Source organism: Hemitrygon akajei, chromosome 12 (assembly GCF_048418815.1).
Source record: "Hemitrygon akajei chromosome 12, sHemAka1.3, whole genome shotgun sequence".
Classification (NCBI taxonomy): Eukaryota; Metazoa; Chordata; class Chondrichthyes; order Myliobatiformes; family Dasyatidae; genus Hemitrygon; species Hemitrygon akajei.
The window spans coordinates 63,548,120-63,573,833 of NC_133135.1; the positions used below are offsets into that span (position 1 = coordinate 63,548,120).

The following is a 25,714-nucleotide window of genomic DNA, read 5'->3' on the forward strand; positions in this document are numbered from 1 at the left end:
AGATGAGATGAGGACATCTGTATTGGAAATGGAGGAGATGCGGGTGCGGGTAGTGTCAACGGTGGAGGAATGGAAACCCCATTAATTGAAGAAGGAAAGTGATAGTTTGGTATTCAGGCAAGTTCATTACATTTATTTTTATACTACAGCTTGATCCTGTTGTTCATATGCTGATTATAATCACATTGCCATGTTTTGCTCAATCCATTTTCCAATTTAGTTTGCTTAGTGTGTGAAAAATACCACCTTTCTGTTATAAACATACTTCATCAGTATTTTTACAGTTGTATATGAAAATCCTGAGGATTTATTAAGTCTCTTCTTGAACCTTGAATATATTATAGGTGTCAAACCCCCCCCCCCCCCCCGCCCCGTTTACAAAGGTAGAGCGTTCCTATGAAACCTTTCTTAAGCCAAATTGGCGTAAAGTGAAGAACCATTAATATATATTGGAAAAATTTTCATAAAAGCTAAAATCCTCTTTGTAATGCAAAATCAGGTTACTAATGTAGGTCTTTTGTAAAAGCGAAGTGGCGTAAAGCGAACATTCGTAAAGCAGGGCACATCTGTACTTCACTGTTACAAGGAAAATTACACTCCTATTTAAGGTTCTACAAACATTTAAGAACTTGCAACAAAACTCAAATTGATACCTTTGAATTAGCAAGCTTGAAGTTGTATGATGGCATCTTTTTTCAACATTGCTAAACAACTGGAATGTTCAAAAATTGAGACAGCTCCTCTTCCAACTGGTTTGAAGATTTGGTTCATGAATTTTAGTTACAGACTGTCATTAAACCCAATGAGCTATTATACCTTCTAATTTTATTTCCTTTTTTCAGTATTATTCAGTTGCTGAACTAAATTTTGGGTAAGGTATCTAAACACTTTATTTTATCAGAATCTCTAAACAGCTGATGTATGAATAGATCTACTATGGTGCCATTAATATTATCAATAAGTACATGAAACACAGTATTGTAAAGAGAGCTGTGATAAAACAATTAACATCATGAAATTTAAAAAGACTTAATCTTGATTATTGAATTCCAAACTAAGGTAGATTTCTTCAAAAGAAAATTTGATCCATCTACGGAAGGGAATGCTAAACTGGGATTTCAATTATGTTTATCTACATGATACAGTCTCTATGATCGCCTCAAATGCACTAATGCAAACAGATGTCCCTGTGCATTCTTGTACCGTATTGATTTTTGTTTGTACATTCTTGGCCCATAAATAATTTACCCACTCCATAAGACCATAAGGTACAGGAGCAGAATTAGGCCATTTGCCCATTGAGTCTGTCTGCCATTTCTTCATGGCTGATCCATTTTTCCTCTCAGCCCCAGCCTCCTGCCTTCTCCGTGTATCCCTTCATGCCCTGACCAATCAAGAATCTATCAACCTCTGCCTTAAATATACAAAAAGACTTGGCCTCCACAGCTGTCTGTGGCAAAGGATTCCACAGATTCACCACTATATAGCTAAAAAAAAATCTTCCTCATCACTGTTCTTTAAAAGGACACCCCTCCAGGCTGTGTCCCCTGGACTTAGATTCTCCCGCCATCGGAAACATCCACTCTATCAAGGCCTTTCACTATTCGATAGGTTTCAATGAGGTTACTCCTCATTCTTCTGAATTCCAGCGAATACTGGCCCAGAGCCATCAAATGCAATTCATATAACATTCCATTTAATCCTGGAACACTTTTGGGAAGCTCCTTTGAACACTCTCCAGTTCAACACATCTTTTCTAAGATAAGCAATCCAAAACTGCTTACAATACTCCATGAGGCCTCACCAGTGCTTTATAAAATCTTAACATTATGTAGAAACATAGAAAACATACAGCACAATACAGGCCCTTTGGCCCACAATACTGTGTTGAACATGTACTTATTTTAGAAATTACCTAGAGTTACTCATAGCCCTCTATTTTTCTAAGCTCCATGTACCTATCCAGAAGTCTCTTAAAAAACCCTATTGTATCCGCCTCCACCACCGTCGCTAGCGGCCTATTCCACACACTCATCACTCTCTACTTAAAAAAAACCTTACCACTAAGATCTCAACCTGTACCTACTTCCAAGCACCTTAAGACTGTGCCCTCTCATAGCCGTTTCAGCCCTGGGAAAAAGCCTCTGACTATCCACACCATCAATGCCTCTCATCATGTTATACACTGCAACCAGATCACCTCTCATCCTCTTTCACTCCAAGTAGAAGAGACAGAGTTCACTCAACCTATTCTTATAAGGCATGCTCCCCAATCCAAACAACATCCTTGTAAATATCCTCTGCACCCTTTCTGTGTAGTGAGGCAAACAGAACTGAGCACAGTACTCCATGTGGGGTCTGACCAGGATCCTATATAGCTGCAACATTACCTCTTGGCTCCTAAACTCAATCCCACAGTTAATGAAGCCCAATGCACCATATATCTTCTTAACCATACAGTCAACCTGCGCAGCAGCTTTGAGTGTCCTATGGACTCTGACCCCAAGATCCCTCTGATGCTCCACACTGCCAAGAGTCTTACCATTAATACCATATTCTGCCATCATATTTGATCTACCAAAATGAACCGTCTCACACTTATCTGGGTTGAACTCCATCTGCCAATTCTCAGCCCAGTTTTGCATCCCATTGATGTCCCACTGTAACCTCTGACAGCCCTCCACACTATCCACAACACCCCCAACCTTTGTGTCGTCAGCAAATTTACTAACCCATCCCTCCACTTCCTCATCCAGGCCACTTATAAAAATCATGAAGAGAAGGGGTCCCAGAACAGATCCCTGAGACACACTTCTGGTCACCAATCTCCATGCAGAATATGACCCGTCTACAACCACTCTTTGTCTTATGTGGGCAAGCCAATTCTGGATCCACAAAGCAATGTCCCCTTGGATCCCATGCCTCCTTACTTTCTCAATAAGCCTTGCATGGAGTACCTTATCAAATGCCTTGCTGAAATCCATATACACTACATCTACTGCTCTACCTTCATCAATGTGTTTAGTCACATCCTCATAAATTCAATCAGGCTCATAAGGCACGAACTGCCTTTCACGAAGCCATGCTGACTATTCCTAATCATATTATGCCTCTCCAAATGTTCATAAATCTTGCCTCTCAGGATCTGCTCCATCAACTTACCAACCACAGAAGTAAGACTCACTGGTCTATAATTTCCTGGGCTATCTCTACTCCCTTTCTTGAATAATGGAACAACATCTGCAACTCTTCAAACCTCTGGAACCTCTTCTGTCCCCATTGATGCAAAGATCATTGCTAGAGGCTCAGCAATCTCCTCCCTTGACTCCCATAGTAGCCTGGGGTACATCTCATCCAGTCCCGGTGACTTATCCAACTTGATGCTTTCCAAAAGCTCCAACAAATCCTGTTTCTTAATATCAATATGCTCAAGCTTTTCAGTCTGCTGTAAGTCATCCCTGCAATTGCCAAGATCCTTTACCATAGTGAATACTGAAGCAAAGTATTCATTAAGCACCTCTGCTATCTCTTCCAGTTCCATACACACTTATCCAAAGTCACACCTGATTGGTCCTGTTCTCTCACATCTTATCCTCTTGCTCTTCACATACCTGTAGAATGCCTTGGGGTTTTCCTTATGCCCGTCAAGGTCTTCTCATGGTCCCTTCTGGCTCTCCTAATTTCATTCTTCAGCTCTTTCCTGCTAGCCTTATAATCTTCAAGATCTCTATCATTACCTGGTTTTTTGAACCTTTTGTAAGCTTTTCTTTTCTTCTTGACTGGATTTTCAACAGCCTTTGTACACCATGGTTCCTGTACCCTACCATCCTTTCCCTGTTTCATTGGAACATACCTATGCAGAATTCCACACAAATAACCATGTGTGGAACATTAGCCACATTTCTGCTGTATATTTCCCTGAGAACATCTGTTTCCAATTTACGCTTCCAAGTTCCTGCCTGCTAGCCTCATATTTCCCCTTAGTCCAATTAAACACTTTCCTAACTTGTCTGCTGCTATCCCTCTCCAATGCTATGGTAAAGGAGACAGAATTGTGATCACTATCTCCAAAATGCTCTCCCACTGAGAGATCTGACACCTGACCAGGTTCGTTACATCTTTGCTTTTATATTCTAGTCCTCTTGAAATGAATGCTAACATTGCATTTGCCTTCCTCACCACAGACTTACCCTGCAAATTAACCTTTAGGGAATCCTGCACAAGGACTCTCAAGTCCCTTTGCACCCTTTCATTTCTTATATTAAAGTATGTGACTATACACTTCCTGACGCTGTATTCCACATGTCATTTTCTTGCCCATTCTCCTAATTGTCTCAAGTCCTTCTCTAGTCTCTCTACTTCCTCAAAACTACCTGCCCCTCCACATATTTTCAGGTCATCTGCAAACTTTTCAATAAATCCATGAATTCCATCATCCAAATCATTGACATATAACATAAAAGGAATTGGTCCCAACACAGACCTCTGTGGCACACCACTAGTCACTGGCAGCCAGCCAGGAAAGACTCCCTTTATTCCCATGCTTTGCCCTTTGCCAAGCAGCCACTGCTTTATCCACGCTATAATCTTTCCTATAATACCATGGACTCCTAGCTTGTTAAACAGCCTCATGTGTGGCACCTTGTCAAATGCTTTCTGAAAATCTAGGTACGCAACATTAACTGATTCTCCTTTGTCTATCCTGCTTGTTATTTATTCAAAGATTTGTCAGACAAGATTTTCCCTTGAGGAAACCATGCTGACTATAGCCTATTTTATCACGTGTCTCCAAGTACCCTGGGAACTTGACCTTAGTAAGCGATTCCAACATCTTCCCAACCATTGAGGTCCAACTAACTGGCCCATAGTTTCCTTTCTTCTGCCCCTCTCCCTACTTGAAGAGTAGAGAGACATTTGTAATTGTCCAGTCCTCCAGAATCATGCCAGAGTCTATTGATTCTTGCAAGATCATTTCTAATGCCTTCACAATCTCTTCAGCCACCTCTTTCAGAGCCCTGGGGGGTAGACTTCTATTCCAGGTAACTTATCTACCTTCAGACCTTTCAAATCCCCAGCACATTCTCCTAAGTAATGGCAACTTCATTCACTTCTGCTCCCCAAATGCTCTTGACCACCATGGAAGACCTCTTTGCACTATGGCACTCTTCCATAGTGAAGACTGATGCAAAATACTTATTAAATTCATACAGCATTTCCACGTCCCCCATTACTACCTCTCCAGCCAGCATCATTTTCCAATGGTCCGATATCTACTGTTACCTCTCCTTTTACACTTAATATATTTTCAGAAACTTTTAGTATCCTCTTTAATATTATCAGCTAGCTCACCTTCGTATTCCATCTTTTTCTCTTCATGACATGTTTTAGTTGCCTTCTGTTGGTTTTTAAAAGCTTCACAATCCTCTAACTACCCCACTAAGTTTTCCCCTATTATATGTCCTCACTTTAGCTTTTATATTGGCTTTAACTTTTCTTGTTAGTATGGTTGTGTCATCTTTCCTTTAGAATACATCTTCCTCTTTGGGATATATATATATATCTATGTCCTGTGCCTTCTGAATTGCTTCCAGTTGCTTACAGGAATTCCAGCCATTGCTGCTCTGTCATCATCCCTGCCAGTATTTCTGGCCAACTCCTGTCTCATACCTCTGTAATTCCCTTCTACTCTACTGTAATACTGATACATCTGACTTTAGCTTCTCATTCTCAAATTTCAGGGTGAATTCAATCATATTATGATCACTTTTCCCAAAGGGTTCTTTTGCCTTTAGCTCTCTAATCAATTCTGGTTCATTGCACAACACCCAATCCAGAATAGCTGATAGTGGGCTCAACCACAAGCTGCTCTAAAAAGCCATCTCATAGCCACTTTAAAAATTCCCCATCCTGGAATCCAGCACCGACCAGATTTTCCCAATCTCCTTGCACATAGAAGACCCCAATGACTATCTTAACATTGCTGTTTTGGCATGTATTTTCTATCTCATGTTGTAACTTGTAGGCCACATCCTTACTACTGTTTGGGGGTCTGTATACAACTCCCATCAGGATCTTCTTACCCTTGTGGTTCCTTAATTCTATCCGCAATGATTTGACATCTTCCGACCCTATGTAATCTCTTTCTCATGATTTGATATCATTTTTTACCAGCAGGCCAATGCTTCTGCTTCCCCACCTGTCCATCTGATATGATGTGTATCCTTAGACATTAAGCTCCCAGCTGTAATACTCTTTCAGCAATGATTCAGATATGCCTACAACATCATACCTACCAATCTACAACTGTACTGCAAGTTCATCTACCTTACTCCATATGCTGTTGCATTAAAATACAGTATCTTCAGTCCTGTATTCACCCTTTTTGATTTTTTCCACCTTTTACATTGCCACTCATCCTGTTTACTACAATTTTGCCCTACAAGCAGCCTCTCCTTACTACACATAGCTTCTATTTGTAAACCAGCTACTTCATCTTCAGCACTATTATCCATCTTTCCTAAGATACTACTTGCATTGAAATATATGCAGCTGCAGATACAAGTAGCACCATGCTTATCCTTTTGATTCCAAACTTTGTGTGAGGTCTTAACAATATCTGCCTTCACAACTTCTCCACTAACTATTCTGGTACTCTGGTTCCCATCCCCCTGCAACTCTAGTTTAAACCCCATTGTGCAGCATTAACAAACCTTCCCACTAGGATATTAGTCCCCCTGTAGTTCAGGTGCAAGCCATCCCTTCTGTACAGGTCCCACCTTCCCTAGAAGAGAGCCCAATGATCCAAAAAAAATCTTGAGCTCTCCCTCCTACACCAATTCCTTAGTCACATATTAAATTGTATAATCTTCCTAGTTGTTGCCTCACTAGCATGGGTAACAATCCTGAGATCACAACCCTGGAGGTCCTGCCCTTTAATTTAGCACCTAACTCCCTGAATTCCCAATGCAGAACCTCATCACTCATCCTTCACATACCATTGATACTACATGGACCATGACTTCTGGCTGTTCACCCTCCCACTTAAGAATGCTAAGGACTCGATCTGAGATATCTCACACCCTGGCACCCGGGAGGCAATGTACCATCTGGGAATTTCATTCTCACCCACTGAACCTCCTGTCCATTCCCCCTAACTAAAAAAATCCCCTATCATCACAGAGTGCCTCTTCTTCCCCCTTCCGTTTTGAGTCACAAAGGCAGACAGTGCCAGAGACTCGCCCACTACAACTTTCCTCTGTTAGGTCTTCCTCTCCGACAGAATCCAAACAACATATACCTGTTGTTTAGGGGGATGGCCCTAGGGTACCCCAGGGGTACTCTGCACTGGCCCCTTAACCCCTTTCCCCTTCCTGACACCGAGTTTCCTGTGTTCTGCACCTTGGGTGTGTCTACTTCTCTATATGTCCTATCTATCACCCCTTCAGCCTCACATATGATCCAGTGTTCATCCAGTTCAAGATCCAGCTCCTTAGCATAGTTTGTTAAAAGCTGCAGCTGAATGAACTTCTTGCCAGGGACACTGGAGGTCTCCCTGCTTTCCCAGATCCTACAAGAGGAGCATTTCACTATTCTGCCTGTCATCCCTATGGCCCTAGCTGAGCAGATATAAAGAAAGGAACAAAAAAAAGAGCTTCTCATTCCTTTGTTTTCTCTGAGTGAAGCCTCAAAGAGCTAAAGCCTTAAGATCACCGCTCTGGCTATGTCCACTCGGACAACGGGCGCTGTGATGATGGCCACTGTGCTTGCCCCTGCCTTCAGCTACTTTTTGCTCTTACTAATCAATCCCAAATGCTAATTGGTCATTGGTCAAAGATCTATTAAGCCGCCACAACCCACTCCTGCCTTTTGTTCTTGGACAGTGGACTTGATTGAAGGCCCCTCCTCGCCAAACTTCTGATGTCTGGATTGGCAGCTGGTCAAAGCTCTGTTCATTCAAAAGAAGACTTTAACGACATACTTAAGACCTGCTTTACTGTTTGTTCAAACATATTTGTTCTGAGATATCCTGGAAATCCAGGAAAGATCCCAATGCTGAGCACTTTCCTTGGATAAGATTTTCTTATATTTAAGATGTTCTTAAGTTACTTGCACTTTGCAAATATTCTGCCTAGGATATCTCAACCAACTTCTGATCTCAATACCCTCCTTTATCATCCCTTCTGCCCACCATTCCTTTTAGTCTAATTGCAAGCCTGACTCTCATGCTCCCAGTCTCTCAATCTTAGCAGTTCATCATTGAACTTCCACTTACTTCCTATGTAAGCAATCCCAATTCCCACTAAACTCGACTTCACCTCCAACAAAATCTATTCCACAACACCCCCTCCCCCAGAATTTCTGTCTTCCCATCCAAATCAACAAATTAATCTCCTAATTTTTTTAATCACATAAAGGAATGTTTTTCACTCTGCAATTGGTAAAGGCTTGTGCAATCACATACAAACTCTTTAATTCATTATTTTAGGAATAAACAAGTTATTTGTTTACAGCAATGAAATGAAGTTTTACTAGGCACCAAACATTTTAAGGCCACTGTGTTTCCAATTTGCAAAATTCTAAGGATGATGTTAAACTCTAAAGATTATGCTGTTTAATATTATAGAGATAAAGTAGTAAATTGGTTTATTATCCTTTTCAGAGCACATGGACCTTTTTTCCCACGAATACTGCGACGTCGGAAAGGCCAACGACCTTCTGGAAAAATTGTGACTCATATTGTGGCAAACATGATGACAGCTGACATGGTGAGTTATTTCACTTTGTTATAGTTACTTTGGTGTTTAAATCTGTTTGTTCATCACCTTGCAGGTATTGAGTATTAGCCCCGATATTGTACATAATTAATAATTTGCCATTATTAACTTCTGGAGCAAAATATAATATAATTTATCATTAATGTAAAACTATTTATTGTTAATGTTAGATCTAATATAATTTATCAAAGAAGTTCTTTTTTCCATTATCATGATCAAAATGCAGGCACTTGCCATTGATCCTTGGTCTTCTTAGCACACATTTTAACACCTTTTTCTATTCTCTCTATTCTAACATCTCTATCCTTCATAAAACATAATGCATTTTCAGGTTAACATTTTTGGCACTAAATTCTATTTCACCTCTGTTATTTAGGGTTATTTACACCATCAGGACTGCAAGACTAAATGAATGATTGATGTCCACAATTTTCACTTTCTTGATTTCTTAAAGGAGGTGCAACTATCAGAACTGCTGATTTTGACGTTAGTTTGGAGATTGCACAGAATAAATTTAATTGAATTCTACTAACACGTGGAGCACTGCAAATTTAGTGAATATAAAATAGCATGGAAAGAAATACCAAATGCACATATATAAGGATACTTTGTTTTTCATAAGTAAACCAAGATGAAAATGATTTAATTTTTCATAAAGAAAAAGACTCAACAAGGCTAAGACAATTAGCAGAGTACCAAAAAAAGTGTTGACATTTTTCAAAGGCAGTCTAAGCAAATTTCCCTGCAGCTGTTACAAAATATGCCACTGAACCTCAATTGAACCTCAAGGAAGGCTGTTAAAAAACTGAAAATTCAGTAGTAGTAGAAAGCAATTAAAACTGCAGATACTTGAATCTGAAGCAAATACAGAAAAAACTGAAATTCAGCCAGTCAGGCAGTCTCTGTGGAGAATGAAACCAGTTAATGTTTCAGAAAATCCACTAGCCTTTCTCTTACCTCTAATTTTTGCTTTGTTGTATGCCCTCTCTTTTGCTTTTACATTAGCTTTGACATCCCTTGTTAGCCACGGTTGTACTATCTTGCCATTTGTGTATTTTTTTGTTTTTGGAATACAGTACATCCATCCTGCACTTTCCTAATTTTTCCCAGAAACTCACACCATTGTTGCTCTGCAGTTATCCCTGCCAGCATCTCCTTCCAATTTACATTGGTCAACTCATCTGTCATACCATTGTAATTTCCTTTACTCCACTGAAATACTGCTACATCAGACTTTTACTCTTTCCCTAACACATTTCAAGTTGAATTCATTCATATTGGGATCACTGCCTCCTAAGGATCCTTTTACCTTAAGTTCCCGAATCACCTCCGATTTATTACATAGCACCCAATCCAGTACAGCTGATCGCCTTAGTAGGCTCAATGGCAAACTGCTCTAAAAAGCCACCTTGTAGGCTTTTAACAAACTCTCTCTCGGGATCATTTCCAACCTGATTTTCCCAATCGACCCACACGTTGAAATTTCCGATGACTATCATAACATTGCCCTTTTGATTTGCCTTTTCTGTTTCCTTTTACAATCTGTTGTCCACATCCCATCTACTGTTAGGAGGCCAGCATACAACTGCCATCAGGTCCTTTTACCCTTGCAGTTTCTTAACTCAACCCACAAGGAGTCGACATCTTCTGATCCTATATTACATCTTTCTACTGATTTGATGCCATTCTTTAACAGCAAAGCCATGCCACCCCCTCTGCCAACCTTCCTGTCCCTCTGATACAACATGTAACCTTGGACATTCAGCTCCCAACCACAACCATCCTTCAGCCAAGATTCAGTGATGGCCACAACATCATACCTGACAATCTGTAAAAGTGCAACAAGATTATTGACCCTATTTCTTATACACCGTGCATCAAGATATAATACTTTGAGTGCTGCATTTGCTACCCTTTTTGATTTTGCATCTAATGCACTGATACTCACCCTGCTGGCTGCAATTTTATCCCATTGTCTTGCTGCCTTTCCTGACAGACTGACCACACTATCTTTGCTTTTTTACTATACATCCTATCCTGAGTCCCTTCACTCCAGTTCCCACTCCCCTGCCAAATTATTTTAATCCCTCCCCGACAGCTTGAACAAACCTGCCCGCAAGAATATTGGTTCCCTTCGGGTTCAGGTGCACCCTGTCACTTTTGCACAGGTCATATCTCCCCCAGAAGAAATCCCAATGATCTGAGAACCTGAAGCCCTGCCCCCTGCACCAGCTTCTCAGCCACACATTAATTTGCCAAATCATCCTGTTTCTACCCTCTGGTGTGTGGCACAGGCAGCAATTGAGAAATTACTACCTGGGAGGTCCTGCTGCTCAGCTTTCTACCTAGCTCTCTAAATTGTCTTTTCAGGACCTCCTTTTTTTCCTTCCTATGTCATTGGTACCAATATTTACCAAGCCATCTGGTTGCTCTCCCTCCTTCTCCAAAATATTGTGGATGCAATCTAAGACAACTCTGACCCTGGCACCTGGGAGGCAACATACCATCCAGATGTCCAATTCATGTCTACTGAATCTCCTTTCTGTTTCCCTGATTACTGAGTCCCCTATCACTACTGCTCCTCTTCTTCCTCTTTTCCTTCTGCACCATGGACCTATGCTCAGTGCCAGTAACCTGGTTCTCATGGCATTCCCCTAGAAGGTTGTCCCCCACAATACCGATATACCTACTTTTTGAGGGGAATGGTCATGGGGTGCTCTGTGTGCACTGCCTATTCACAGTTCCATTTCTCCTGACAGTCACCCAGCTACTCGCCTCCTGCAACTTCAGGGTGACTACTTCCCTGTAACTCTGATCAATTATCTCCTCACTCTCCCGTATAAACCAAAGGACATCTAGCTGCCTGCTCCAGATCCCTAACACGGTCTTCAAGGAGCTGCAGCTGGATGCACTTCACATTCCTGGGAGACTCTGGGTCTTAAGGACTCTACCATCTGACATGAAGAACACACAACAGCCATTATTACTAGGTATAGTAATAGGAAGAAAGGGAACCTTAACAGAAACTTGCTCAGAGCCAATGTCCCTTTCAAGCCGAAGCCTCCTTTGAGCCAAAGCCTGACATTCCTACTCTCACCACTGGCATGCCTCCATCAATGGCTGCCCCGCTTGTCCCTTATGTATTTTTAAGCAAGCATTGCCGACATGTGAGAAACCTCGTTATTATGGCCTTTCCCTGCCTCTAACTTACTGAAGTAGAGACCGTTTCATTTTTACTTCCAGTCATTTCTGGCAGCTCCAAGTCTGTACACTTGAAATTGCAGTTAGCAAAATAGTTCAGAATTGCCTTGCTGCTTATTTCTCATCAAATATCAGTGGCAAATTCAGTGCTTTTGGAATACAAATACACACAACTGACACTATTTAAAAACTGTTCACTCTAACCATGCTGTAACAGCTAACGGCTATACAAGTGTGCATGACTGATGCCAGTTAGAAACTCTTCAGCAATTATCCTGCCCCAATTCAGCAGCATAGTGCTCCAAATAATCGAAGGGAATCCCAACAACTTTCTCGATTACTTTTGTTCATTAAGAGTTTTCCTGAGTAAGCAGCTTCCCTGATTAACCAAAGGCCAAATTAACCTGAATGTATGTATGTGTCACCAAATACTACACTGTGATTCAATTTTTGTAGGCATTAACAGTAGAACAAAAGATACAATAGATTTATGAAAAACTACAAAGATAGACAAAACAAAACAGTAATAGTAATAAATGCTGCAAGTTAATAAATAATACTCGGGCAATTGGGGCTTGTTATCTGTGGTTGGTAGCTCAGCTCAGAGAAGGAAAACTCTGATCTCAGACCTCCGCTGCCTTGCCTAAAGGGGAAGGTTTCGGGAGTAAACCACGAGGGAAAAATCTGAAGCTGGAGTCCCTAAGGCAGTCCTACATTGAGTTCAATGTTGACTGGCAACTCTTGCAACGCTACTGGTACCAAACTGTATTGGTTTCTGCTGTTCCTTTGGGGTCATCAGATGCATGGAGAGAGAGAGCTTGCTAAATGGGCAACAGCTTGCTCCCCATATTGTACTGCCCAGGCTCGTGTATCTAGACAGCTAGGACACAATATCCATGGTCAACTCTGACTGGCAGAGGCCCTCACTTCACAATACTGAGAACATGAGTTGTAGAGTTCTTAAAGGTGAGTGCATTGGTTGGGTTCAATGTTGTGGTGTGTGAAGTTGTTCACACTGGTTCAGGGTTCTTTTGGTTGAAATGTAATAACTGTTCCTGAACCTGATGGTATGGAACCTAAGGCTCCTGTATTTTCATGTTTTCTGCAGGTTAAGGATTTCTCTGCTAATACACTGATCCAACAACATGATAACTTAGATGCAACCTTGGATAATTGTTTCAGTGGTGACACAGTAGTTATTTTTCCTGGGGAGTATCATGCTTCAGGATTCGGAATGCTAACAGATGATATCATTATTAGAGGTATATGATGAAGAAATTGATGTATTCTGATTATATCATTGTTTTGATTATATATTAACTAAGGCTGATGAGTGTGAGGATTAATGTACTTGAGTTTGTTCAATCTTTGCAGGGAAGGACCCCTTTCAACATATTTCCTAATTATATTCTTTCCCTGGTACAGTTTCAATTGATATTTGTACTCTTGATTCTTGAAGTGCTTGTTACCTTCCCTAATCGATGAAAACAAATTGTAGGAAAATCACTGCTTCTGTGGTGTGTAATTTTAATACAAAATATATTTAAATAATTTCATAATTTGGATAGAACAATTCTAAATATTGTGGATTTTGAATTATTTAAGTGGAGAGTACCAAAATATCGGGGATGAAAGTGCTTACTAATAATTAAGGTAAATTCCATTTTAACACATGCAAATTCATTTATTTTAAGATAGCTAACATTTTTGAAAATTGATGTATAAATATGTGTAAAAGGTGGAAAAGTTTCATAAATCAGGTGTTGAATCAACAACTACAAGTACTATTTTTCATGTTAGGTAATGTTTCCAGCCAGTGGCAAGTTTACTTTCTGATTCTCATAAACTTCAGTTTTATTAGGGGGCTTTATATTCACAAGAAAATAATTCCTTTGCATTTAATCTTTGAAATTCAAAAGAGACTTCATACTGAGTAACAAATGCAGTATTAAATTCTAATCCCTGCAGCTCAACAACTGAAGTTGTGGTGACCTTATTTCTGCAGAGTAGCACCATAGATTGAACAATATCTCATTAGTTTGAAGATTAGTGCCACTCATGGAATAATTTTTTTGGACATGAGGTTTTAGGTTAATGTAATGGGTGATAGGCGACACATGTTGTCCGTAATAGAAACTGTTCCACATAATTTATAAATACTGACATGAGTTGTGTTCACTTTAAGAGACGGGGTCTGATGTAATTATGTCAGTGTAAGGTGACTGCTTTTTATTTTGTTCGTAATGAAAGTAAAGGGTTGTGACTTTTGTTAAGTGGATAAAATGATTCTGGCATGTCTTATTCACAAAATCCTACATTGGTGATCCATATGCTCTCAGATGATTCCAGAGTTACTCAATGACATGTCAACCAATACAGTTGGTTTGAAGCTGCAGAGTTTTTGGAGCAGCACATGACCATGTGGCTTACTCAGGCAGAAGCCCAGTTCACACTGCAAGAAATCACTGTGGAATTCTTTGAAGAAATAACAAGGAGGATAGGCAGTAGAGAATTGGTTGATGTTGTGTACTTGGATTTTCAGAAGGCATTTGACAAGGTGCCACACATGAGGCTGATTAACAAGCTATGAGCCTATGGTATTACAGGAAAAATTATAGCATTGATAAAGCAGTGACAGCATCCCAGGGCAGATACTCAGAGGGTGTGTGGCACAACTGGCTGGTGTGTTTGCAGACATTTTTAATCTCTCCCTCTCCCTGTGTAGAGTGCCCTCCTGCTTCAAAACATCCACCGTTGTCCCTGTACCTAAAAAGACCAAGGTAACATGTCTGAACAACTGGCATCCTGTCACATTCACCTCAATAATAAGCAAATGCTTAGAGAGGCTGGTCGAGGACTACATCTGCAGCATGCTACCACCCACACTGGACCCTCTACAACTGACCTACCAAAACAACTGATCAACAAATGTTGCAACAACCATAGCTCTACACACCATCCTTATACACCTGGAGAAGAGGGATGCTTATAAGAGAATGCTGTTCTTGGACTACAGTTCAGCATTCAACACCATAATTCCCTCCAGGCTTGACAAGAAGCTCGGAGACCTTGGCAGCTGGATCCTGGACTTCTTGTCATATCGCCGGCAGGTGGTAAGAGTGGGTTCCCTCACTTTTGCCCCTCTGACCCTCAACACAGGAGCCCCCTCCTTCACTCTCTGTACACTCATGACTGTGTCGCTACCCACTGCTTCAATGTGCTAATTAAATTTGCTGACAACACTACATTGATTGGCCTTATCTAAAAGGCAGCCTACCAAAAAGGAGTCATCACCCTGACACTGTGGTGTCAAGAAAACAACCTCTCCCTCAATGTCGCACAAACAAAGGAACTGGTTGTGGACTACGGAAGGAATGGAGATAGGCTCACCCTAATTGACATCAATGGATCTAGGGTTGAGAGGATGAACTGCTTCAAGTTCTTCAGTATACACATCACTGAGGATCTCAGTCTGTACATACTGGCTATATGGTGAAAAAAGCACACAACAGTGCCTCTTTCACCTCAAGACAGTTGAAGAAGTTCGGCATGTGTCTGCAAATCCTAAGGACTTTCTACAGGGGCACAATTGAGAGCATCCTGACTGGCTGTACCACTGCCTGGTATGGGAACTGTACTTTCCTCAATCGCAGGGTCTGCTGAGAGTGCTGCGGACAGCCCAGCTCATCTGTGGATGTGAACTTCCTACTATTCAGGACCAGTGCATAAAAAGGGCACGAAGGATTATTGGAGATCGAGTCACTCCAACCACAAACTGTTCCAGCTGCTACCGTCCAGGAAGTGGTACTGCAGCATTAAAGCCAGGACCAACAGGCTCCGTGACAGCTTCTTCCAACAGGCCATCAGACTGATTAATATACGCTGACACAATTGTATTTCTAAGCTATATTGACTGTTCTGTTGTATATCTTACTGTACATACTATTTATTACAAATTACTATAATTTGCACTTTGCATATTCAGATGGAGATGTAACATAAAGATTTTTACTCCACGTATGTGAAGGATGTAAGAAATAAAGTCAATTCAATGGCATGGCTGATTGGCAGGAGGCAAATAATGGGAATAAAGGGATCCTTTTTCAGCTGGCTGCCAGTGACTGGAGGTGTTCCTCAGGGGTCTGTTGGGACCAGTTCTTTTTACATTATGTGTCAATAATTTGGATGATGGAATTGATGACACTGTGGCAAAGTTTGCAGATGATATGAAGATAGATGGAAGGACAGGTGATTTTGAGGAAGTAAAGAGGCTACAGAAGGATTTTGATTAGGAGAATAGGCAAAGAAGTAGCAGATGGAATACAGTGTTGGGAAGTGTGTAGCCATGTACTTTGGTAGGAGAAATGAAAGGGTAGAATATTTTCTAAATGGAGAGAAAATACAAAAAAGTGAGGTGTAAAGGGACTTCTGAGTGCTTGTGCAAGATTCCCTTAAGGTTAATATGCAGGTTGAGTCTGTGGTAAGGAAAGCAAATGCAATGTTAGCATTCATTTGAAGAAGACTAGAATATAAAAGCAAGGATGTAATGTTGAGACTTCATATAGCACTGATGAGACCTCACTTGGAGAATTGTGAGCAGTTTTGGACCCCTTAGGAAAGATGTGCTGAAACTGCAGAGTGCTCAAAACAGGTTCACGGAAATGATTCCAGAATTGAATGGCTTGTCACGTGAAGAGCGTTTGTTGGCTATGGACCTGTATTCACAGGAACTCCGAGAATGAGTGGTGATGTCATTGAAACCAATCAAGTAGTGAAAGGCCTTGATAGAGTGGATTTGGAAAGGATGTTTACTATGGTGGGAAAGGCTAAGACCAGAGGACACGGCGTGAGAATAGAGGTTTTAGAATGGAGATGAGGAGGAATTTTTTTAGCCAGGGAGTGATGAATCTGTGGAATTCTTTGCCATGGTCAGCTATGGAGGCTAAGTCTTTATGTATATTTAAGGCAGAGGCTGATAGATTCTTGACTGGTCAGGGCATGAAGGAATACAGGGAGAAGGCAGGAGATTGGGGCTCAGAGGAATATTGGATCTGCCATGATGAAATGATGGAGCAGACTCAATGGGCCAGAAGGCCTAATTCTGTCTTATGATTTATATACCTAATATCTTATGGTCTTATGATTTATATACCATTTGCATCTGAAACCTGGACTAGCAGCAATAGACATTTCAAGGCACTGGAAAAATAACTCCAATATATCTCTGAATTTCTCCAAATTCAATAGCAGGATATGTAAACCGATTTCAGTGACCTTTCTCAGGCCAACACTCCCAGCACTGATGCACTAGTTAGACTCAGTTGTCTCGAAGAGTTGTCCAAATTGATTGCATGCCTAATACCAGATTTATGAAACACTCAATTTGGAGCTCCATCTTAGGACATTTCCAATCAGACAAAGGAAAAAGCTCATTGAAATCTATAACATCACACTTTCTCTGGAGAGTCCCTGATCAAGTGGATGATAATATGAATTTTGAGTCAATACATCAGGAGCTCACTGAGCTCCTTAAAAGTTGGAAGGACTACCTCATAAACTACCTTTTGGTCTGCTCTACCAAGCACTACCCGTACTGTTTGGGAGTATGTGATTCCCAACTTGGCCACATAAGTCACTTTCAAACAGTTTGATCCCAATGAATTGCCCATGAAGATGATACTGAATAGTAGCATAATACAGGCCCTTCAGCCCACAAAGTTGTGCCAAACATGTCCCTACCTTAGAAATTACTAGGCTTACCCATAGCCCTCTATTTTTCTAAGCTCCATGTACCTATCCAGGAGTCTCTTAAAAGACCCTATCGTATCCGCCTCCACCACAGTTGCCAGCAGACAATTCCACGCATTCACCACTCTCTGAGTAAAAAATTTACCCCTGACATCTCCTCTGTACCTACTCCCAAGCACCTTAAACCTGTGTCCTTTTGTGGCAACCATTTCAACACTGGGAAAAAGCCTCTAACTATCCACATGATCAATGCCTCTCATCATCTTATACACCTCTATCAAGTCACCTCTTATCCTCCATAGCTCCAAGGAGAAAAAGCAGAGTTCACTCAACCTATTCTCATAAGGCATGCTTCCTAATCCAGGCAACATCCTTGTAAATCTCTGCACCCTTTCTGTGGTTTCCACATCCTTCCTGTAGTGAGGCGACCAGAACTGAGCACAATACTCCAAGTGGGGTCTGACTAGGATCCTATATAGCTGCAACATTACCTCTCGGCTCCTAAGTTCAATTCCACGATTGATGAAGGCCAATACACCATAGGCCTTCTTAGCCATAGAGTCAACCTGCACAGCTGCTTTGAGCGTCCTATGGACTCGGACCCCAAGATCCCTCTGATCCTCCACACTGCCAAGAGTCTTAGCATTAATACTATATTCTGCCATCATATTTGACCTACCAAAATGAACCACTCCACACTTATCTGGGTTGAACTCCATCTGCCAATTCTCAGCCCAGAGTTGCATCCTATCAATGTCCCGCTGTAACCTCTGACAGATCTCCACACTGTCCACAACACCTCCAACCTTAGTGTGATCAGCAAATTTACTAACCCATCCCTCCAAATTCCTCTTCCAGGTCATTTATAAAAATCACGAAGGATCCCAAAACAGATCCCTGAGGCACTCCACTGGTGACCATCATCCATGCAGAATATGACCCGTCTACAACCTCTCTTTGCCTTCCATGGGCAAGCAGGTTCTAGATCCACAAAGCAATGTCCCTTTGGATCCCATGCCTCCTTACTTTCTCAATAAGCCTTGCATGGAGTACCTTATCAAATGCCTTGCTGAAATCCATATACACTACATCTATTGCTCTTCCTTCATCAATGTGTTTAGTCACATCCTCAAAACTTTCAATCATAAGGCATGACCTGCCCTTGACAAAGCCATGCTGACTATTCCTAATCATACTATACCTCTCCAAATGTTCATAAATTTTGCCTTTCAGGATCTGCTCCATCAACTTACCAAGCACTGAAGTAAGACTCACTGGTCTGTAATTTCCTGGGCTATCTCTACACCCTTTCTTGAATAAAGGAACAACATTTGAAACCCTCCAATCCTCCAGAACCTCTCCCGTCCCCATTGATGATGCAAAGATCATCGCCAGAGGCTCAGCAATCTCCTCCCTCGCCTCCCACAGTAGCCTGGGGTACATCTCATCTGGTCCCAGCAACTTATCCAACGATGCTTTCCAAAAGCTCCAGCACATCCTCTTTCTTAATATCTACATGTTCAAGGTTTTCAGTCTGCTGCAAGTCATCACTACTATCTCCAAAATCCTTTCCATAGTGAATACTGAAGCAAAGTATTCATTAAATACCTCTGCTACTTCCTCCGGTTCCATACACATTTTCCCACTGTCACATTGATAGGCCCTATTCTTTCACGTCTTATCCTCTTGCTCTTCACATACTTGTAGAATGTCTTGGGGTTTTCCTCAATCCTGTCCATCAAGGCCTTCTCATGGCCCCTTCTGGCTCTCCTAATTTCCTTCTTAAGTTCCTTCCTGATGGCCTTAAAATCTTTTTAGATCTCTAACATTACCTGGCTCTCTGAACCTTTTGTAAGCGTTTCTTTTCTTCTTGACTAGATTTGTTATAGCCTTTGTACACCATGGTTCCTGTACCCTAACATTACTTCCCTGTCTCATTGGAATGTACCTATGCAGAACTCCACACAAATATCCCCTGAACATTTGCCACATTTCTTCTGTAATTTTCCATGAAGCCATCTAATTCCAATTTAAGCTTCCAATTTCCTGCCTGATAGCCTCATAATTCCCCTTACTCCAATTAAATACTTTTATAATTTAATTGTGGCTTCACCTGTAAAGATAATTCAGGATCCTTGAAAGGAGAAGTTGTAAGAGTTGGTGTTCCATGTCCTGTGGTTGACCAAGAATATGTTATGAGAGTTTAATTTTTTTATTAATTTTTTAATGAGTTTCTACAATGTGACAAAACAAAAAACAGTAAAAAAAGAGGTTTATACAGTGCAAAACAAACATATCAAATGTACAGTTCATAACAATTAAGAAAAAGCACCCATAGTAGAATCGTATAAAGTTAGTTACCACCCCACCCTCCCACTACCCAACTCAAAGCCAACCTTACGATATATAAAAAAGTTAATCAGAACTTTTATCACCACAGAGCTGTATTGATAGAAAAAGATATATTGCCTACTACCTGAACTATAATATGTTAACATCAAAAAAGAACCGTAAATCTTAACCGTAAGGAGCTGGAAGTAAGGGATTTAAATGCAAAATTTAAAAAAGGGATTTTAATTTTTGATACCTTCAGTGTGAAACTATTACAAATATAGTCAGTGGCCAATTTATCAAGTACCTCCTGTGCAGCCACTGAGTGTACATCAGGATTAGAATCAGATTTAATATCACTGGTGTGTGATTGAGATATATATAATGTTGTTTTGCAGTAGCAGTACATTGCAATATATAATAGTAAAAACTGTAAAGTCCAGTAAGAAGTATATCTAAAAAAATAAGTAAGTAGTGCAAAAAGAGAGGAGAAAGAAGTGATTTAGTGTTCATGGTTCATAGTGTTCATTCAGAAATCTGATGGCAGAACTGAAGATGCAGTTCCTGAATGTTGAATGCATGTTTTCAGTTTCCTGTACCACCTCCTTGATGATAGCAATAAGAAAGGGGCATGTGCTGGGTGCTGTATGTCCTTAATGATTGATGCTGCTTTTTTGAAGCATCGCCTTTTGAAAATATCCTTGAAGCTGGTGAGGCTAGTGTTCATGATGGAGCTGGCTGAGTTTACAAGTTCTGCAGCTTTTTCTGATCCTCTGTAGTTGCCATTCCATACTGGAGATCTATGCAACCAGTTAGAATGCTCTCCACAGTACATCTGTATAAATTTGCAAAAGTTTTTAGTAAGATACCAAGTCTCCTCAAAGTCCTCATGAAATATAGCCACTGCTGTGCCTTCTTTGTAATTGCATCAATATGTCGGGCCCAAGATAGATCTTCAGAAATGTTGACACACAGGAACTTGAAACTGCTCATCCTTTCCACTGAGGAGGTAAGTTTGTTTATAAAAAAAAAGCAATATATACAAAATATGTACATGAGTAAGAACAATTCTAAATTCCACCATTCTGTTTAGATTCTAAATCTCGGATATCAAACAAAAACCAAATTCCTTTTCAGTTAGAATAGTGAAATTCATTAGAATAATCTATGTTATTCCATTTTCTCTAACTAATTAGATCTAGTGTTATTCCCTATTTAAAGGTTTACAGACTAACAATTGCCTTTCTATTTATCCCTAGTTAGTTGGAAAACTTAATTGAATTCTAATTCTTAATTATTATGGTTAACTTTACAAGGGGTTATTGATAAGTTTGTGGCCTAAGGAAGAAGGAGTCAATTTTAGATAAAGTAGTTCATTTATTTTTCAACATAGTTCCCTCCTACATTTACACACTTAGTCCAGCGGTCGTGGAGCATACGGATCTTGGACCTCCAAGAAAGTGTCCACAGATGGGTGATTGATAAATTCGTGGCCTAAGGTAGAAGGAGATGAGTTATACAGCTCTAGTTACATGCACATGCAGTTCAACTCTTTAAGTGATTAGGCGGAAAGTTTGACGTTAATAACTCAGCTCCTTCTACCTTAGGCCACGAACCTATCAATTACCCCTGATGAGATATTAACTTCAAACTTTCTGCATAATCACTCAAAGAGTTGAACTGCATGTGAATGTAAAGAGAGCTGTATAACTCATCTTTTTCCACCTTGGGCCACAAACATATCAATCACCCCTGTTGTGGACATTTTCTGGAGGTCCAAGATCCGTATGCTCCACGACCGCTGGACTAAGTGCTTAAATGTGAGATGGGGACTATGTTGAAAATAAATGTGCTATGTTTTCTGAAATTGACTCCTTCTACTTAGGCCACAAACTTATCAATCACCCCTCGTAGTTTCAGTACAAGTCAGTATGTCTACAAGTTCATATTCAGATCCTTGTATATCCAACTTTATTAAATCCTCTACATCATTAAGCATTTCATTCCCATGCTGGTTCTTCAATCTTGGATGACTTGCCATCTTGTTTTTTGGTTCATTGGATGAAATAGTTGGTTATCCATGGAAAGTCGATTCACAATGCTCACACAAACAAAACCTGACCTGTATACAACAAGGTTCTTATACACATTCTATTTTCTATTTCAAAGTAACTTAATATCACATTGCCATTTACACAGACATTGAGTTGGGGTTCATTATAAGAGGATGATTTGACGTGATGACGAAATTATGTGAAGTTCTTTTACCACATCTTTGTGTTCAGTGTTTGAAGTATAATAAAAATGCCTCACACCATTCTATTTGCAAAAACCTACATTAGTGACCATGATACTATAAAATGATTCCAGAGTTATTGAACATGTCGGCCAATGCAGTCGCTTTAAAACTGTTGGAGTTTTGGGAGCAAAATGCTATTGCTTGGTTTGTACGTACAAGCAGTGACCCAATACACGCGCATGAAATCGCTGTTGACAACACCAAATTTTACTGCATGGTAGTGTTGCTCAGCAGTTCCACAGCATCAGGAGTGGTGAGTGTACTAGAGCACCCGCCTGAACAAGATGTAATACGGATTGCTGAAAACACACCTTTTGCAGACTTTTGGACATTCAGAGTCTGAGCACATGGGACTTCGCCCTGGCTAAAATGGCTAAACCTCTGCTCAAAGCAGATTTCCTGTATGCCCAAGGACTGTTAGTCAATCTTGTCGACTTGTGAATGTCAAGGACTTCAGGTTGTTACTCTACTTCCCCAATGCGTTCCCCACAATGACTGTCAAGCGCATGCATCTCCGTGTGTGAGTTTACTCGACTGTTGGGCAAATTCCCAAACCTTATCAAGCCCATATTCTCCACTACAGTCACAAAGCATGGGATCAAGCACCACATTTCTGCAACTGGCCCGCCAGTTCATAACAGTGCACGTTGACTGGATCCACAAAAGCTGGCAACCACAAAGGCTGAGTTTGCCAACATGGAAAGACTTGACATTGTATGCTGGTCAAGTAGCCCCTGGACTTAACCCCTCTGTATGATCCCCAAGTCCACTGGTGGTTGCCACCCATGTGGCAATTACCGATGCCTTAATAAGATCATTGACCTTTCTAAATGCAAGTTTAGGTTGTCAGTCATTGACTTTTTTGGCCTTCGCATCTCTGCAGAAGGTGCAAAACCCCTCCCATCAAAAGACTCTGCATTTATGGACTCACAAACAAGAGAAAAATCTGCAGATGCTGGAAATCTGAGCAATACACACAAAATGCTGGAGGAATTCAGCAGGCCAGGTAGCATCTATGGAAAAGAGTACAGTTGACGTTTCAGCCCAAAACATCAACTGTACTTTTTTCATAGATGTTGCCTGGTCTGCTGAGTTCCTCCAGCATTTTGTGTGTGTTGCTATTATGGACTTCCCACCACCCTGCACTACTAAAAATCTACAGGATTTTTTAGGTGGTGAATTCCTATCACTGCTTCATTCTGCAAGCTTCTGAACTTATGCTTCTCCTATATTGTGTGCTTAAAGGCAGTACCCCTAATCAAGTGTTTGATAGGCCAGTGGATATGACCAGGGCATCTGATGATACTAAACGAGCTCTTTCCAACACAACCGTACTGGAGCACCTGCTCCCCAATGCACTCATTGTCATTACCACTGATGCTGTGGGTGCTGTGCATGAACAGTCAGAGGTATATGGCAGCTACTCATCTTCTTCAGCCGGCAGCTCTGTCCCCCCCACCCCCAAAAGGGAATACAGCATGTTTGATCATGAGCTTCTTAGTCTCTATTTGACTGTCTGCCATTTTCATTTTCTTCTAGAGAATTGCCATTTCACTGTGTTTGTATATCAGTTCAGAACTGATATACAACATATTAAGGGGCAAAATAATGCTGTGACTGATTTGCCTCTCAAGGCTAGCCGTTGAGGCCATACACATAGGGAATGACTATGCCAGCATGGCAGCTGAACAAGCTACTGACCCAGAGGTCCAAGTTTACAGAACAGCAGTCAAGTGCCTGCAGTTAGTTGACATTAAGTTCAGAGAAGCTAGGGTTTCTCTCCTGTGCAATGTCTCAACTGTAGGGTCTGCAAGCTGGAGATGGACTGTTTTTAACTCCATCCAATTGGGAAGGCCTCACAGAAGTTGGTTGCATTAAAGTTTGTGTGGCAAGGCCTTAGAAAGGTCATGCGTGATTGGACTGCAGCTTGTGTGGAGTGTCTGCGGGCAAAAATTAACTGTCATGTCCAGGTGTCATTGGCACCTTTCGAGGTCCTGAGCAATGGTGTCCACTTCACCATCCCACCCCCCCTTCCTCTCTCCCCACAGTTTCATGTAGTTCCCTACCATGGTACAACCAGGTGGCCAGAGGTTGTTTCTCTAGCGTCGACAATGGCCACAGACATGCCTCAGGTGTTCATCAGTACCTGGGTTGCTCGGTTTGGCAACCTATCTGATATTTCCTGTGACCACCATCCCCAATTCATATCAAACCTCTGGACTATGATGGTCCAGAACCTCGACATTAGGCTACATCATACCATGGCATGTCTCCCACAGTCCAATGGCCTATGCGAGCGGTTTCACAGCTCCTGAAAGGCTGCCCTGAGGGTTTCCCTGATGGATGAGTGTTGGCATGATTGTCTCATGTGGGTCCTGCTGGAGGCTCAGAATAGTTCTAAAAGAGGACCTGTAATCACCCACAGCTGCATTGGTATATGGGCAGCTGTTATAAGTGGTATGTGATTTTACTCCTGACACCATGACCACCTGATCAGCCTCTCAACAGCGTTCCACCCTCCTCAGTAATTTCAATTCCTTTGCACTTATTCCTACCTCCCATCATGGCGCACAGCATTCTTGGGTTCCTGTTGATCTATATTCCATCTCATTTGTTTTTGTCTGCCATAATGCACACCAATATCCCCTTGGGCCCCCTTTCAGTGGCCTGTTCCACATTCTGGAAGGGTTAGAAAAGACTTTTATCACAGATAAGAGGGGTAAACCTGAATGTGTTTTGGTAGATCACTTTAAACTAGCCCACCAAGATTTGGAGGGTTCTGTTACCATGCCCCTGCCACCAAGACATGAACATGGGCATGTCAACACACATCTGGATGAGCCAGAGGCCCCTACTATTCCTCTGCTCATAGAACATAGGACCCAAGCTGGGCAACTCATCAGAGTCCAGACAGGCTGACAATGCTGGTTTTAGTGAATTCTGCTGGAGCCTGTGTAGTGTGATGTAATTGGTGGAAATGTACATAATACACAATCACTGATATTGATTTGGGGGTTCTCTTTAAGAGGCTGCTCTGACGTGATGACACAATTACATGAAGTTCATTTACTGCGCTTTTGTGTTCAGTGTTTAAAGTACAATAAGTGAATTGTAATAGTTTTTCTGCTTCATGCTGTTATATATGCAAAAACCTATAGTCCTCTGACGCCAACACTTACCGCATTTGCACAGCCCTAAAAGACCTGACTTAACCAGAATCTTATACTTTTATACTCTCTCTCCTGACTTCTGCAGGACTCTGACACTGACACTTACACTCCCCTCTTTTGAGCCGCTGAAAAAGAAAGGAGGAGATGTTAATTCCAAATACATTGGCTGTGGTCTCCAGATGAGGAAGTCA

The 25,714-nt window shown here is 41.2% G+C and overlaps 1 protein-coding gene across 1 annotated transcript in view; it reads left to right on the top strand.

Moving 5' to 3' along the window:
* Positions 1-25,714, top strand: part of LOC140736633 (testicular spindle-associated protein SHCBP1L-like) — an 86,460-nt gene that overhangs the window by 41,754 nt on the left and 18,992 nt on the right. Inside the window, exons 6-7 of the mRNA XM_073062449.1 lie at positions 8,660-8,765; positions 13,084-13,237. Of these exons, the coding sequence (XP_072918550.1) occupies positions 8,660-8,765; positions 13,084-13,237 (260 nt within the window). The remainder of the gene's footprint in view (positions 1-8,659; positions 8,766-13,083; positions 13,238-25,714) is intronic.